General features: G+C 45.1%; 2 protein-coding genes across 13 annotated transcripts in view; both read left to right on the forward strand.

Moving 5' to 3' along the window:
* Window positions 1–12049, forward strand: part of LOC115588639 (bone morphogenetic protein receptor type-2) — a 20228-nt gene extending 8179 nt beyond the window's left edge. For 2 of the 3 annotated variants that reach the window (XM_030429350.1, XM_030429351.1), the window contains exons 8-18: window positions 1072–1186; window positions 2211–2371; window positions 2441–2588; window positions 2716–2852; window positions 2931–3067; window positions 4932–5299; window positions 5679–5758; window positions 5855–5971; window positions 6058–6237; window positions 6508–7630; window positions 7732–12049. In XM_030429350.1, the coding sequence (XP_030285210.1) occupies window positions 1072–1186; window positions 2211–2371; window positions 2441–2588; window positions 2716–2852; window positions 2931–3067; window positions 4932–5299; window positions 5679–5758; window positions 5855–5971; window positions 6058–6237; window positions 6508–7630; window positions 7732–8048 (2883 nt within the window). In that variant the 3' untranslated portion in view covers window positions 8049–12049. The remainder of the gene's footprint in view (window positions 1–1071; window positions 1187–2210; window positions 2372–2440; window positions 2589–2715; window positions 2853–2930; window positions 3068–4931; window positions 5300–5678; window positions 5759–5854; window positions 5972–6057; window positions 6238–6507; window positions 7631–7731) is intronic. The other variant, XM_030429352.1, reaches the window with a different exon arrangement.
* Window positions 12050–12727: 678 nt separating this feature from the next.
* Window positions 12728–17500, forward strand: part of LOC115588640 (calcium-responsive transcription factor-like) — an 8569-nt gene continuing 3796 nt past the window's right edge. For 8 of the 10 annotated variants that reach the window (XR_003985398.1, XM_030429353.1, XM_030429355.1 and 5 more), the window contains exons 1-9: window positions 12728–12848; window positions 14094–14214; window positions 15702–15965; window positions 16034–16133; window positions 16212–16296; window positions 16703–16778; window positions 16859–17048; window positions 17199–17313; window positions 17409–17500. The exon at window positions 17409–17500 is cut by the window's right edge and continues 67 nt beyond it. Coding sequence is in view for 9 of the 10 variants with exons in the window: in XM_030429353.1 (XP_030285213.1) it covers window positions 14167–14214; window positions 15702–15965; window positions 16034–16133; window positions 16212–16296; window positions 16703–16778; window positions 16859–17048; window positions 17199–17313; window positions 17409–17500 (970 nt within the window). In the remaining variant the exon portion in view is untranslated. Of the gene's footprint in view, window positions 13409–14093; window positions 14215–15701; window positions 15966–16033; window positions 16134–16211; window positions 16297–16702; window positions 16779–16858; window positions 17049–17198; window positions 17314–17408 lie in introns of all 10 variants that reach the window. The other 2 variants (XM_030429354.1, XM_030429357.1) reach the window with 2 other exon arrangements.

The raw sequence follows: 17500 nt of genomic DNA on the forward strand, positions 1-17500 counted from the left end.
CACACACACACACACAGACAGGCACACACAGCATGTTTATTATTTTATTAAAAGCGTCCTCAGAATATAAAACTTTATAGATCACAGCTTCACAGTGGAAACCAGCCTGACTGTCTCTCTGCTGGTTTTAAATAAAGTTTTAAACTGATCCTCTTCCTGTCGGCCGTCTACACAGTCACAGGTTTCATTTTCAGGACGTGTTCAGTTTAGTTCAGTTCAGTTAGAATTTTCACTAAAGTATCTTGATGAAGTCACCAAACTGCAGCATTAAGTCACTAATGAGCTGAACTGAGTTAGCTGGAGAGCTAACGTTGTTTAGCCAACATGTTAGCCTGCTAGCTGCTAAGAATCACATTAAAGGAACAGTTTAACATTTAGAGGAACATAGATCGATCCAGGAAGTGTTTCAGGAGGAACCTGCACGCCAAATATAATATGATTTGATCAAATGTGGTCAATTTCAGCCAGAATTATGAGTCATGATAATGCTAATGTTAGTTAGCAAGCAGATGCTAATTTTAGAATGACAACTTTATTGTATTTTCAGCTGTTCAAAAGTAATTTACACAGACTTTTGTTGCTAATAAGCTTAAATGTATTAGCTTGAGTGCTAACATTTCAGTATATAGCTGACATGTTGCGTTGCTAGCTGAAGGGAACATCAAAGGAACATGATGTGAACCCCAATTAGTTCATTCCACATGTGAAATTTACATTAATTAAAGGGGCAACATGTAAAAATCTGCCACCTGTTGAATTCATGCTTCAAACAAATGTGTTGCATCACATCAACAGAGTAGCTGCTAACTGTTGCTAACTGTAGCTGATAACTAGCTACTTGGCGTTTACACCACAAGCATGAGAGCTTTGGACTCATACAGGCCTGTGTTAGCTGGTTAGCATGCTAACGTCAGTAGGTATCTCTGTAATAAAATAAACATCCTCACATCAAGACTGTTTCTTCTTTACATTCTGATCATTTCAGATATGTTGACTGCTTTCTTAACTACAACTCTACATTTTCACAAGAAAAACAGAAAATAAGTGTTTTCCCCACTTCCTGTCTGTCAGGGCTGCCTGTCTCACTACCTGTCTCTCCACACGGTGGACTGGACCACCTGCTGCAGGATGACTCACGGTGTCACCAGAGGACTCGCCTTCCTGCACACTGAGCTCTACAGAGGAGGTATCTTATCTGTGTTTGCACTAATCTATACTTTCATCAGTGCATTTGTTGGGGACTATTTTCAGTGAGGGATAAATCCACTTCTGGTGTTCTGGTGAGTTCTGGGGCAGCAGGACGGTGTGAACCTTTCATCTGTAATTAGTTTCCAGTGCCTGAGCTCGTTACTGAAGCCCAGCGGTGTCTCTGCAGCCACTCGGTCAGACTGAACTGGTTTGAACTCCGGGTTGTCAGTCCAGAGTGTGTTCAGCTGGTATTATCCGACCGGACCGACCCAGTTCCAACAGTGCTAACCCCAAACCTCATTATTCAGCCAGGATCCTGTTCCTGTTAGAATCTGCACAGATGTTGATGCTAAGCTAACGGCTCTTCATCATTGACCTGATATTCTGACAGAACAGTTTGTCTTAGTGGTCCAAAACAAACCATCAGTAATTACATTAACTGTCTCAGGTCATTATAACACAGCAGGGAGTCCAGGCTCACATCACTGCTCCCCCTGCTGGTGACTCAAAGGACTGTCTTCACCTGTTGTTACCTTCTCACTGTTTGTTGTGTGTGTGTTGTGTGTTTGTTGTGCGTTTGTTGCTGCCGTCTCTGCGGTGCTGTTAAATCAGTGACATCAGTGAATTATACTTTTGCAGAGCTTTCATCACAGGAGAAGATTTAAAAGACTTTCTGGTTTCTCTTCATAAGAGATAAATATGTTGTTATCTGGAGAGAACAAGCTTTTGTTTTCTAATAACAATAAATATGGAACATAAAGTCACTGTGTTCTGTTTAAACAGCCATTTACACTGAATGGTATTTAACTTTCCTGTTCTAAGATTTATTTACTGAGGTGACTTTTTAAGACTGAGGATGTCTCATTTTTTAGATTTTATGTTTTAGAGTCTGTGCTGGTGAAGAAACACTGAAACCTTCCACTTTATAGAAGAAAAAGAAAAAATTAGAGGGCGGTGGGTCAGAGGTGAAGGTGGTGTGTGATCCAACAGAACCAGACCGGTGTCCCTCTGTCTCCTCTCAGACCAGTACAAACCAGCGGTGGCCCACAGAGACGTCACCAGCAGGAACGTTCTGGTCCGAGCCGATCTTTCCTGCGTCCTCGCTGACTTCGGTCTGTCCATGAGGCTGACAGGAAGCAGACCCTGTTGCCCCGGAGACGATGACACCATGGCCATATCTGAGGTGAGGTCATGTGACCGTGGCAGTGGACGAATGATGATGATGAGGGTGTTAACGTGTGTGTGTTTGCAGGTGGGGACGGTGCGGTACATGGCTCCAGAGGTTCTGGGTGGAGCTCTGAACCTCCGGGACTGCGAGTCGGCGCTGAAGCAGGTGGATGTTTACGCTCTGGGTCTGCTCTACTGGGAGAGCTTCAGAAGGTGTTCACACCTGTTCCCAGGTGAGACAACACTGCAACACAACACACAGCTAATTATATCATGCTAACAGACTGGGGGTAAAGCTAACAGGTCTCAGGTCATGATACCATGCTAACAGATTAGCTACACTCTCTGGTCTGTGTTCAGGTGAAACAGTACCAGAGTACCAGCTGGCGTTCCAGGCCGAGTTGGGGAATCATCCGACCTTTGAGGAGATGGGGATCCTCGTCGCCAGAGAGAAATTTAGACCCAGATTCCCTGAAGCCTGGAAGGAGAACAGCCTGGTTAGTGTTTGTTCTGCTGTCAGCAGAGTTTCAGCTCAGACATAAACAAACCTGTAAACCTACTGAAACCATCTGCAGGCGCTACGTTCCCTGAAGGAGACGATGGAGGACTGCTGGGACCAGGACGCTGAAGCTCGACTCACCGCCCAGTGTGCCGAGGAGAGACTGTCTGAACTCACACTGCTGAGCACACACACTGCAGTACACAACCACAGGTACACACACACAACCACAGGTATACACACACAACCACAGGTACACACACTGCAGTATACAACCACAGGTACACACACACAACCACAGGTATACACACACAACCACAGGTACACACACTGCAGTATACAACCACAGGTACACACACACACAACCACAGGCACACACAAACACTGCAGTACACAGAACCACAGGTACACACACACACTGCAGTACACAGCCACAGGTACACACACACACTGCAGTACACAGCCGCAGGTACACACACAGACAGCAGTATACAACCTCAGGTACACACACACGGCAGTACACAGCCACAGGTACACACACACTGCAGTATACAACCTCAGGTACACACACACTGCAGTACACAGCCACAGGTACACACACACTGCAGTACACAGCCACAGGTACACACACACTGCAGTACACAGCTGCAGGTACACACACACACTGCAGTACACAGCTGCAGGTACACACACACTGCAGTACACAGCCACAGGTACACACACACTGCAGTACACAGCCACAGGTACACACACACTGCAGTACACAGCCGCAGGTACACACACAAACAGCAGTATACAACCTCAGGTACACACACACTGCAGTACACAGCCACAGGTACACACACACTGCAGTATACAACCTCAGATACACACACACTGCAGTACACAGCTGCAGGTACACACACACACACACTGCAGTACACAGCTGCAGGTACACACACACTGCAGTACACAGCCACAGGTACACACACACACACACACTGCAGTACACAGCCACAGGTACACACACACTGCAGTACACAGCCACAGGTACACACACACTGCAGTACACAGCCACAGGTACACACACACTGCAGTATACAACCTCAGATACACACACACTGCAGTACACAGCCACAGATACACACACACTGCAGTACACAGCCACAGATACACACACACTGCAGTACACAGCTGCAGGTACACACACACACGCTGCAGTACACAGCTGCAGGTACACACACACTGCAGTACACAGCTGCAGGTACACACACACACACTGCAGTACACAGCTGCAGGTACACACACACTGCAGTACACAGCCACAGGTACACACACACTGCAGTATACAGCCACAGGTACACACACACTGCAGTATACAACCTCAGATACACACACACTGCAGTACACAGCTGCAGGTACACACACACACACACTGCAGTACACAGCTGCAGGTACACACACACTGCAGTACACAGCCACAGGTACACACACACACACACACTGCAGTACACAGCCACAGGTACACACACACTGCAGTACACAGCCACAGGTACACACACACTGCAGTACACAGCCACAGGTACACACACACTGCAGTATACAACCTCAGATACACACACACTGCAGTACACAGCCACAGATACACACACACTGCAGTACACAGCCACAGATACACACACACTGCAGTACACAGCTGCAGGTACACACACACTGCAGGACACAGCCACAGGTACACACACATTGCAGTACACAGTCACAGGTACACACACACTGCAGTACACAGCCACAGGTACACACACACTGCAGTACACAGCCACAGGTACACACACACACTGCAGTACACAGCCACAGGTACACACACACACTGCAGTACACAGCCACAGGTACACACACACATTGCAGGAAACAGCCACAGGTACACACACATTGCAGTACACAGCCACAGGTACACACACACTGCAGTACACAGCCACAGGTACACACACACACTACAGTACACAGCCACAGGTACACACACACATTGCAGTATACAACCACAGGTACACACGGTGAGGAAAGGACTACACATCACCTGTTTCCTGTCTCTCTGTCACAGGAACCTGTCTCATGGCTGCTGGCCTGCTCAGGTTGGCTCCGCCTCCTCCTACATTGAAGATCTGCAGGTGGGCGTGGTCAAGAATCTCCAGGGAGACGGTCATCAAGCGTCTGTTGTCAAAACGACTGCGATCGGAGCTGAAGGTGGAGAAAAGAACAGAAACTCCATCAACTATGAACGACAGCGGGCTCAGGTAGATGTTCCAGGTGAGAGAGTCAACATGATCAGCTTGTTTATGATGTTTAACCCTCTGTCTCTCTCTCTCTCTCTGTATCTCTCTGTCTGTCAGGCTCGGTTGTCCGGATCAGACGGTGCTGCCCAGACACCTTCTAACATGCTCTGCAGCCTCTCTGAGTGTGAACACTCGGGTCAGTCACACTGAACACACAGCACATGCAGAGACATGAGAAGGTTTTTTTTTGTGCCATAACAAGATTCAACATTTGTTTGGATCCATCCTGCTGTCTAGCTTTTAGTCCTCTCATAAAATATAGGCTAGCAGGCTAGGCTAACTAGCTTTTATTTGATACGTGAAAGCTAGTCAGCCTAGCTAGCTGCATGTAGCGTCCTGCTACAGGAAGGATGGAGGCTCACTAGCATCAGCCGGCTCTCGTCAGCAGCAGTCCTCTAACCTCAGCACACCTTATTTTACATTATGAGCTGAAATCACAGACGAGACCAGCAGAAGTTTGCACCAATCAAATTCCAGTTCTGTACGAGTCCTGTAACTGTCCCGCTGTCCACCAGGTGGTGCTGTGTTCAGGGTCCCAGTCTGCCTGCAGCTGACAGAAGAAGACCTGGAGGCCAACAAACTGGACCCCAAAGAGGTTTTTACTTTTAACTGTGTCTTACTCTTTGCAGTTTCTGCTCATCAGTCTCTGCACACTGTCCACATCTGTCCACATCTGTGTGTGTCTCTGCAGGTTGACAAGAACTTGAGAGAAAGTTCTGATGAGAACTTGATGGAACATTCACAGAAACCGTTTGGCTCAACAGAGCAGCACACGCTGCTGTACCACCAGATACTACAAACTGCTGAGGTACTTCTACTGTCACTACACTGTAATGAGGTATTAGTACTACTGAAGAGCTTCTGTAGTAAGATCTGCTGCTGTTGTTCCTCCAGGCGAGCCACTCCTCTCCTCGGGGTGAGCTGGGGGAACCTCCCTCCTCCATCCACCCCCTCCCCAAACAGCAGAACCTGCCCCAGAGGCCCACCAGCCTCCACCTGCTGCACAAAACCAAGGAGAACACTTCAGCTGCTTCCCGACTGAAGCTGGGAAAGCTCAAGTCAAACCACCGACAGGTACAACACTATGTGACCTGATCTGACCTGATCATTCACCCAAGATCAATTCAGATCTGTCATCATTAGTTTATTCATTTATTCAGACGTGTTCTCTGTTATTCCTTCGGCAGCACGGTACCGAAGCTCTGTCGATGTTCTGAAGGCCGTACCGGATGTCTTACAGCTAGCATAGGGCTATGTGTAGCCTAAAGTTTAGGTTAGCCAAGTGCTAACATCAGCTGTCACTGTTACTGATCAAGACACTAATCCAGACCATAATCGTTTCAGGTGGAGACAGGTGTTGCTAAGATGAACACGGTAACAGTGGCCTCGGCTGTAGAGCCTCACACCGTAACCAACAGCACCAGCACCCGAGGCAGTGTCACGACTGGGAACCGAGCCCAACCAGTAATGGTGGTCGCCAACGGCTACAGCGCGGGCGTCCCCACCCTGGTGACGAATGGCATCGTAGGAGGAGGTCGGACCAATCCAGCAGGACCACAGCTGGAGGACGAGGACAAGGTGGAGAGAGGCATGATGGGAGGAGAGGACAACTGTATGAACCCACTCAACTTCAGCCCTGATGAACATGAACCACTGCTGAGGAGAGAACAGCCGCCCGCTGAGAGCGAACCCGCTCCTCCTCCTCCTCCTCCTCATCATCATCATCATCATCATCAGTCCCGACCCGGAAGCATCCTGTCAGGACGAGGCTCGAACTCCAACAACAACAACAACAGGATCCCGCTGGGATCAGACGTCAAGATCCAGAGTTTGGAGGCTGAACCAAAACCTGAGCAGCACTTGGTCGGTCAGCAGACCAGTGGATCCACAGTTACTGCTCCAGTTTCAAATCAGGAGGATCAGGTTCTGCCTTCTGGTCCAGCAGGAGGCGCTGACCAAACAGTGCAGGCCCCTCCCACCTGCCAAGATGGAAGTCAAGACTCAGGAACAGATCCATGTGTCCAGAGAGACCTTTGTCCAGAACCAATATCTACCAGAAGCCCAAAATCTCATCTGGACCCCAGCTGCAGAGGTCCAGATCCTAGCTCTGCTCCGAGCTCAGCAACTTCAGCTTCAAAAGCACAACAACTGGACAGCGAAGCCTCTACGTCATCTTCAAAAACCTTGGATCCCCCGACCCGCGATCCAGAAATTCAAGCCCTAAAACCTGCAGATCCAGAAGTTTCACCTTTAGAGGTTCCAGCATCTGAAAGTCCAGCTTTGAAATGTCAAGAATCAGAAGCCACAGCTTTTGCAGGAGCTTCTGCTCCAGAACCTGCAGTTCTACGAGGTCCAGTGTCAGATCTACAAACTGCAGCTCTGTTGCGACACCAGATAGGATCGGCCAAGGCCAAGAGGCCCGAGCGTCCGTGTTCTCTGGACCTGTCTTCATCCTGCGTCTCCTCAGGTGAGCAAAGATTAATACTCAGATCTGTGGTTCTGATCACTTCGGTTCTTTAGTTCCTCCACATGAAATATTCTCTTCTTTCTTCCCTCTTCCCGCCTCAGACGATGTTTCTCTGACGGGCAGTCTGAGCGCTTCAGGAGAGAAAATAAAACGTCGAGTCAAGACTCCGTACACGCTGAAGAAATGGCGTCCGGCCTCATGGGTCGTCTCCACGGACACGGCTCTCGACGCGGACTTCGAGTTCAACAACAGTGGTAGTAGCAGCAGCCAGACCCAGTTCTTCTCTGGTCCCCAAAGAGCGGGAAGTTTCGGCATCCCCCAAATCAATCAGTCCAAATCCAGCATGGCTGTGTTTTTGGTCGGTGGCGGAGCGACGGAGACCACGACCTCCGAGCCCGACGGACTGACCTGCTTCTAAAGTTTCTATTGTTAAAGAGCAGATTTATGTTTCACTTCTTTTGTCTTCCTCTTCTTTTGTTGTGATGATTTTTACTGTGTGCGCCGAAGTTCAGCCTGACGAACTCCAAACGGAACCTCACGCTCGATCTGAGGACCAGGAGATGAACCACGACACTGAAGTCAGCCATGAAGTCAAGCAAACTACAGGAACTGTTGGAAAGCAGAGAGTTGGAGTTCAGATTAATTGTTGCATCAGAACTTTTATGACTCAGCTGGACCCTGTTCTGAAGGACAGTCGCTAATGTCCAAAATATCTTTGTGTTGGTGGTGAAGCGAAGGGATTCATTTCTAAGTGACTGGCTCCTCCTCTGACGGCCTCGTGGTCGGCAGCTCGTTACCTGAGAAACAAAACTGCCGGTTGCTCAAAAACTGGTTGGAGGTTCAGTTTGAATATCGCCTCGATCCTGCCTGAGACTTCAGAACCTCTTTAAAGGTGTTATAGCTTGGAAACTGTAATGCTGCTAATGCTAGCTAGCTAATGTTAATGTGGCTAACACTAGCTAATGTTAACGCTGCGAACACTAGCTAGCTAACATCCGGGCAGTGCATGCTGTAGAAATCAGACATTTTACTGTTTGTGACAACCGTTGTTAGAAACTGAACTGAGATAAACAACACAATCATTTTGGACCCGACAACATTTTAAAATTATGAATTCACGATCAGAATAATGTTTTGTTCTTTTATTCTGCAGCTTTTCTAAAAGCTCAGGAGAAGATGTTAGAATATGACCGTAAAGTTCCCATGAAGTCAGAATCAATGTTAGTGTTTATCTCACATCCTCTCTAGAGTTCACCTGTGGATCAGAACCAGGCCCAACAATGGCCAAATGCTTTGATACCAAATTTAATGGACTTTTAGTGTTTTTATTTCCTAGAAAACATTTAAAACTGTTGGTGAAAACACTTTCTGCAGTTGTACTGAAGTAAGAAGAGGCGAGTGAGGAGAGTTTCTGCACAAAGCAAAACTTTCTATCTGTTTTCACTGATTGAGGAGAAACTGGAGAAAATGTTTCCTTGTTTTTCTAAAATAACTGCAGTGAACCTGGACCGGGCCACTTCAGTACAGAGGTAGTTTCATGATGGACGTTAGCTTTGTTGCTAATGTAACCGCTAACTGCTGCTGCTGTCGTTGCCGTTGTTGGCTTGGCTAGCTGTGCAGCTGTTAGCATTCCTGTTTGCTGACTCCAGGAGCCAGAACGGACATAAAAGCACGTCAGCGCTTTGTTTCCTGTTGTGTTCTCAGACGGTTTGTTGTTCTGTTTTGGTCCGGCCGTTAGCAGACAGTTAGCTCCATGCCACGTCTCCCGCGAGCCTCCTGTTCTAACAGGAAACACATTAAAGCAGCACAAAGCACTTGGGTCTCTGTTTCACAGGAACTTTACCAGAGTTCTGGTGTCAGTGTGACATCACAGACACTCTGGGTCCACTTAGACATTTAGTTTAAAGCACTTTAAGCAGCGTTAGAGTTTTAAGGAACTAACAGACCACATAAAGAAACCTCGTCCCGTTGGAATAGTGACAGTGATGCTTCTGTAGTGAATCTTGTCTGGTGTCTTTGTACAGTGTTCGACTGATTTAAAGGCGTTTCTGCTTTAAATCTTTTCTCCAGCTATGCAGTCAGCTCCTGATGCCTCCTGCTGACGATCTTTATTCTTCTGATTTGCACTTTGTTTTATGAAGTAGTCTCAACTGCCTTGTGAGGTCTGCTGTGACCACCATGTTTGGGCTGGAAGGGAAGAGGAAGCGGAGCAGATAAAGAACATTTAGAGGAAAGAGAAAAGCCACGTTCATGCCGAGTTCATCCAACCATCAGCCTCGTGACCTGTGCGACCTCGGCCACATACAACCTGCTCAGGTACCTTTACAACACTAATGTAGAACGCAGCCATCGCAGTTTCATTCTTATTGAAAGATGAGCAGAGGATGAAGAAGAGGAGAGAAAACCTGTCGGAGGAAAGAAGGTGAAGGGCAGATTTGATCCAACGGACAAAACTGTCGTTTCATCGGCATGTTGAGTGACATCACAGTCGGCTGGTTTACTGTAGATTCAGTTACCAGTTTATCAGGTAACGAGGTCTGAAGGTGTTGGAATGTAACTGAAGTTGTGAATTAAAGATGCTCTTTGGACGTTCCTGTAAACCTTGTCATTACAGCGAGCCTCGTCAGCAGCAGTGTTGACTCATAACGATCCGCAGCACTTTATTTCAGTATAACCACATTTATTCAACCTGCTGTCCGTCCGACAGGTGATGAAGAAAATGACTTTAAGTTTTAATTAATGAAATCCAAACAGATGAAAGTCTGTTTAAAAAGTGTTTCATTACAACAAGTTTATATTTTTATGTTATTATTCACAGGGTGTCTGCACTAAGTAGCTGTAGTAAGTCCAATGTTCTGAATGGAGTTTGGTGTGTTGTTTTTTAAACAAACAGTGATGTTGGTGAGAGAAAGAACCAGAACTGAAGAAATTAACTTTTGCTCCATTTCTTCCTTTTTTTAATGTCACTTTTTCATTTTGAATTTTCAAGTAAGACAAACACGTAACTGCTCCTTTAAATGTGCAATTTAACTTATGAAGTCTTTATTGAGCCTCTGGCACTTTATCTGTTCTGTCTGCTGTTTATTTCACATTAACTCTTACTGATGACGTAAATATCATCCAGATTTACTTTTTAGATGCCTTCTAAACTGTATTTCTTTGTGTGATTTTTGTATTTTCTACTGTTTCTACTGTTTTTAGATATGCTGATGTGAACACATCGCTGTGATCTGACAGTTATCTGTTTTAAAAGAAACGTGTGAAGACGTGAACACGCACAGATTAACAGTTCAGGAGGCTAACGGCAGCAGAACAACTGATTTACTGGAACAAAGTCTGAACTATGTGAATTAACACAATGGAGAAATGACAACAATTATTTACCACACACACATAACTGAGGCCTGGGTGTTAGCTAGCTCTGGTCACCTGCTCTGGTCTAGCTGCTTTTGCCTTAGCTAGTTCTAGTTAAGCTAGTTCTAGTTTAGCTAACCTACTTATTCAATCTGGGCTCATTTTCATCCACTCATGTCTCTGTTTGACTTATTCAATCACATCTCCTTAAGAATAACTTAGCCTAACGTCTGGATTCAGATTTAGCCTTCTGCTAACTGGTTGAGGGGGAAAATAACTTTTTAAAGCTAACTCTGAACTCAAGATGTGCCAGGAAGTGTCACACACCGGTGGTTATCCCTTTAAAGTCATTTATTGTAGCTTATATCGATGTCATAATGCTCAGTGAAAGCATCTACATGTCTACATTTATCCTCCTGCATGAAATATCACACCACTGAAATGTTATTTACATGATTTCTGATGCTATCGACGCTCATCAGCTGTAGATCTGTTTTTTGTAACTCTGCCTGATCATATCCAAGTGACTGTCTGAGGTTTGGACAGAACAGATGCAGTATAGAGACGCAGGTGAGAAGGAGTGTCTGCCACAGCTAACATGTATATTGTAGATAAAACATTATAGTGGCCAGCTGTATCCGTCTGGGTCCTGACTAAATCCTGGGATGTTTGAATTTCCCTGTTGTTGAATATATTGTGTATTTCTTTGGCTCTCCATGTGTATTTATGTACGATAGTTTTCCTGTAGTGTAAATACTCTGATTACATTATTACACATTGTATACTTTCATATGGGACCAAGTAGCACCACTGTATCCTGTCAGTGTTGTGTTCTCAGCTCAAAGACAAACAGCCCTTACTGTTCACACACAGCATGCTGTACAAGCCTACAGATTATAAATCGACTGTGGTGGTTCATATAAAGAGATTCATCCAAACATGTTGTTAATCCATGTAGAGGAAACATAAAATATCATAAGCTTAAGTTCACCATTGAATAAAGTGCAAAGCATTCAGTGTGTCAACGTGTTTATTCATGACAATAAATCATTTTCTTCCCTATAACAGCTCTGTTGTGGTGATTACAGTCAGCTTAGCATTAGATGTTGTGGTAGAAAAGTGTCAGCAGCAACAGAGACACATGCTGAATTATAGACTGGATCCTCTTTATTGATCACCTTTATCTTTAGTTATATAGAAGGTGGATACGTTTGGTGGGAAGCAGGAGAAATTAAACTTGCAGATTTTTACAGGGAGTTTGGTGCGACATTCCTTTAGACATCACTGGTGAGGGATAAAACCTGTTTATTAGTTGTAATATATAAGAACAATATTAACCATGAGATGTATCTGATGCTGAATAACAACAATGTTAAAGTGGCAGATTATTAAATGGAGTTTTGAATGATTACTCTTCGGTTTGTCACGTGTCAGTCTCACACGTCACAGGTCCAAGGCTGTCATAGTTTGTCTCTCTGACACCAGTACCTGAGAAAGTCCAAATTCCATTTTCTAAAACTGCCTCATGAGCAAAGACATCGCCGAAATCAAGAATCCATCTTTCCGATGAGGGAAACTCTCCCACGTCATCATCAATAACGGCTGTAGATGTTGAGGCAGGGAAATGTTAAAAATGCTAGATTTTTGAATGGAGTTTGGTCTGAAGCATTAAACGATACTGCGGAAGCTTTCATTTAAGCGACAACAGCGCCGCTCAGTGGCGCCAAACACAAAGTACAGCTGTTCTCTTCTGACGGTGTCCTGAGAGGGTCAAAACAGGCGCCGTACGCATCCTGCAGGGAGAAAAACGCGATGAGTGTTTGTTGTGAGCGGAACCGGAGGGCGGCGACAGACTGAAGACGAGTTCCAGTAGACTCGGTCTCATGTTCCTCGCTGATAGAAATGTTTGGGCCGCTGAGTGGGTCTCAGTCTGCGGACAGCACCGAGCAGCTAGCGACTGTTAGCATGTAGCAACCAGAGCTCTTAACTGGGCGGCACCACACAGCTCGCTGTTAGCTTCATGCTAACATGTCAGTGCATCACAGCCGAATAACAACATGATTTAATATCCTGAGATTAAAATGTTCTGGTTCCCTGAGAGCAGAACAGGGCTTCCTCTCCGACACACTGATTGATCAGAAGCACAAATGTATCGAACAGTTTCAGGATATAATTGATTTTGACGTGATTGTGGAGAAACTTTATCAGATAATAGCAGCAGTCAGCTGTGAAGTGTTGTAGACTAGTGGTGTTAATACACAAAGTCACACACAGACACATGCTGAATTATAGACTGGATCCTCATTATTGATCACCTTTATCTTTAGTTATATAGAAGGTGGATACGTTTGGTGGGAAGCAGGAGAAATTAAACTTGCAGATTTTTACAGGGAGTTTGGTGCGACATTCCTTCAAACATCACTGGTGAGGGATAAAACCTGTTTATTAGTTGTAATATATAAGAAACAATATTAACCATGAGATGTATCTGATGCTGAGTGGCAGATTATTAAATGGAGTTTTGAATGATATTCTCAATGATAATTGTTTATTCAATAATTGACAAAAAGCCAAATGTACTGAATCATTTCAGGATATAATTGATTTATACAGTTAAAATAAATCACTTCCTCTCTGACGGTGGAGTTCAGAGTGTTTCTGACAGATGTGGGTTTAAATTACACCACAGTGATTAATTATATTTAATATCTTCTGTTTACGTCAGGTACGAATTCATTTGAGCTTTAAAACAATTTGTTTTATTTTGTGGTAGATTTTCCTCCTTTTTTAGAGAGTTAAAGCGTCCGAACACTCAGAACAGTGAGATGTTTTTGATCAGTGATCTGAACATGATAGATACAGACCTGCTGTAGTTACGGTTAAATCAGAGTTACATTAGTTAATACATTAGTTAGATTAGATCAGTCTTTGAATTTAAAATGTGTTTGTAACCATCAACTGTTCATGAATAAAGATTATCTGAGTGTCTCCACACAGTTGAGTTATTCTTAGTTTTATTTATCAGATCAGCTTTTGATTTGTTATCTGTGTGAGATTTATTCATGAATTTTGTATCCGAGACTGAAAATCATCTGTGTTTTGAATGAAGGAGGCGATGATGTCACACAGGTGACTCCAGGCGGTGATGTCACACAGGTGACTCCAGGGTAGTTACCGTGGAGATGGATGCAGACAGAGACAGTGACGTCTGCCGTCCTGAACCTGAGCAGGTGAGTCAGACTTATTATAACATTCAGTCTGTGACTTTCTTCTACTCTCCTCAAATGTTCGGTATAATACGACACTTTTGGTTCCGGTCCGGCTCAGACGCCTCAGGAGACCCGACCCATGATTTATACTTTGGTGGTTTTAAAATGAGAAAAGTGAAATATGACTTCAGAACATGTTGCTGAAGGTTTCATTGTCCAGCTGTCTTACTTCAGGTTCATCGATGCAAGAGAAGCTTTAACGACAAATTAAATCGTATCTTAAAGCAGAACTCACTTCTGTCTTTGCTTCTTAATCCTTCTGAATACGACTCGTATCAGCCGTGGTTTTAAGTTTTAAGATATTTTTTTCATTGGTTTCAGTTCATTTCACCACAAAACAAAAAATTATGTTAGTTCTGTTTATCAGACACATTTCAGAGTCGACTGGTAACATTTTCACTTCTTCTCACTTCTGTACAATCGAGTGGATGATTGATATTAAATAACTTGAATCTGCTTTAGCCTCCTTTAAATCCCTACTGAAAACCTTCTTTTATCGTAAAGCCTTTTTAACTCCTTAATCCCTCGTTGTTTTCTCTTTCCCAGCTCTTGCCACTTTCTATGTCTTGTCAACGCCAGCTTTCTCTAAATTGCACTTTAGTTTACTTTGTTGTTTTTGTAATTTTTACCTGTTATCTACTGTGTTTTTATTTCTTGCCTGTAAAGCACTTTGTAACCATGTTAAGAGAAGTGCTATACAAATAAAGTTTATTATATTATTATTATTGCTCTGATACAAAAACTCAAAACAACAAGTTGTTTTTTTAATCTTATTCCAAAAATCTGTGTGAACATGGATCAAACACAGAATGGTCGTTTCTGAGGTTGATAAAAATTAGCGGTCTGCAAACTTTATCTCTTGAGAGGGAGTCTAACACAGTTTCACGGTGTGTTAGACCATGGATTAAATTTACACCGGAATATTCCTTTAATAAAAGAAAAAAACCCCACCTATTAGCTAGGCTAACAGAGCTAACAGTTGTCCCAAACTTCCAGTCTTTGTGCTAAGCTAGGCTAACAGAGCTAACAGCTGTCCCTGACTTCCAGTCTTTGTGCTAAGCTAGGCTAACAGAGCTAACAGCTGTCCCTGACTTCCAGTCTTTGTGCTAAGCTAGGCTAACAGAGCTAACAGCTGTCCCTGACTTCCAGTCTTTGTGCTAAGCTAGGCTAACAGCTGTCCCTGACTTCCAGTCTTTGTGCTAAGCTAGGCTTAGGACAGCAGATAATATGTCTGTTTCTGGTTGATTTCTGCAGGATTTCCATTTCCATTCCATTTTTGTTTTTTCAGTTTTAGTGAAAATACAGGTGAGAAAATAAAAGTTGTCTGATTTTTGTGATGCAGTTTGATGTTCAGGTGAATTCATCTTGTGCGGCCTCAGCTGATCTCAGTAATGTGGGTCAATAATCAGACCCGGCACTGACTGGTTTGTGTGTATGACGACCTCCAGTCTGCAGATCCTGGGTCAGACCTGCTGCTTGGCTCCGCCTCCTCCGTCGTCTTCCCTGCCGCACTAAGCCCCGCCCCTCCAGCTAACTGGCTCTGCCCACTGTCAGAAATCACTGTAACCATGGAAACAAACACTCCCACTCCTCCTGAAACTGACCCCGCCCCCTCCGTGGCATCACAGCTGCTGGCTCCACCCCCAGCGACGTGTCAAAGTCAGCTGATCATCGTGGAGCGGCGAGGTCACGTGCTGCCTGGTGAACATGTGGTGAGTGATGCTTCTGTTACAGCAGGTTTTAGATTTACAGTTTTATATTTATCTTTTTTTCCTTTCAGGTGATTGTGACAGGCCAATCAGAGGGCAGAGAAGTGTTTGCCATCCCGTCCAATCAGCTCTCAGGATCTCAGCTGGCTGTGATCTCTGGTTGCCCAGCAGGTATAGAGCTGATGATGTCATCAGACCGCTGTGATGTCAGTCAGAGTTGTTGATTATGTGTTTGTGTTTGTTGTGTAGGTGCTGTTGTTAACATCCCGGTTGCCACGGCAACAGACTCCAGCAGCAGCAGTCGACCCGTCAGCGAGCCGACAGCAGCCGACAGGTGTTTCACCTGTTCAGTCCTCCATATCCCACAATGCATTTCATGTTGGTCACTTCTTAATTCAGGATGTGATCACATGACGTGTGTCTGTTTAACTGATCCAACCGTTGAATCAGTGACAGCAGCACCAGACTCCCTTAACAAATGTGTCAGTTTAGTGAGTTGTTGAGTTGGAGACACTTTATAAACTCTGTGAAACTCTGTCTCTGACTCATTCTGCATTATTTGGACCTTCTTGTTCATTCAGCAAATGTTCTACATGAACTTCTTTCTGTCTTTGAGTAGAAACATGGAGTCTGTTTGTCTCAGTGATGGACAGGTTGTTTCATATAGAACAGGAAGTGACATCCCAGTTTAATGTCAGCTGTTCATTTAAAGTGATTACAAGTGTGTTTGGTTCCGGCAGTCTGGATGTGTCTGCTCCGGTGAAGCTGCCGCCCTCTGGCGCCCCCTGCTGGGCTCTGAGACTACGTGACGCTCAGGTCGGTATTAACATTTATAATGTTTATTGATTGTGAATCGATCAGACGTGACCTTCTTCCTCCTCCTCTGGTGTCAGTAGAAGTTGGGAGATTCCTACAGAGGGTTCTGCTGCTCGGAGGCGGAGCTGGAGGCCATCTTGTTGCTCCACAAGCAGCAGACCGGCTGTGTGTTCGGGACTCGTCAGTCTCCATGTGTGGACAAACCTGCGACCAGACTCATGTGGAAGTCTCAGTACGTCCCGTATGACGGCATCCCGTTCATAAACGCAGGTCGGTGCAGCTCCAGTGGTTCTGCTGAAGCTGCGGTTCATTGAGTTCTGTTTCAAACGTTGCTAACGTTGTTCCAGCAGTCGTCTCAGACGTCTACATGAAGCTAACCGATTGTTTAAAGTAACGCTGAGCCGTCGCTGTTCGTTCCTTGCAGCAGAGCGATTGTGATGGAGTGTCAGTTCGGACCTCGCAGGAAAGGACTGCAGCAACACAGGACCTGTGAACACACACCTGAGCTCTCATACAAAGCTACCTGTCCTGCCAGGTGAACTACACTCCAAGTAAAGACACAGAGCAGTGCACACATGTGACGACCTCTGCGAGTGTCGAGCGTCGTGCAGTGACTGTCGTCTGTTTCAGGATCTATATAAAGAAAGTTTGGAAGTTTCCAGCATTCAGAGTTCCCACGGAGCCGACAGCCGACAGGAGGATGGTGAGGCAGGAGCAGGAGA

Source organism: Sparus aurata, chromosome 9, assembly GCF_900880675.1.
Source record: "Sparus aurata chromosome 9, fSpaAur1.1, whole genome shotgun sequence".
Lineage (NCBI taxonomy): Eukaryota > Metazoa > Chordata > Actinopteri > Spariformes > Sparidae > Sparus > Sparus aurata.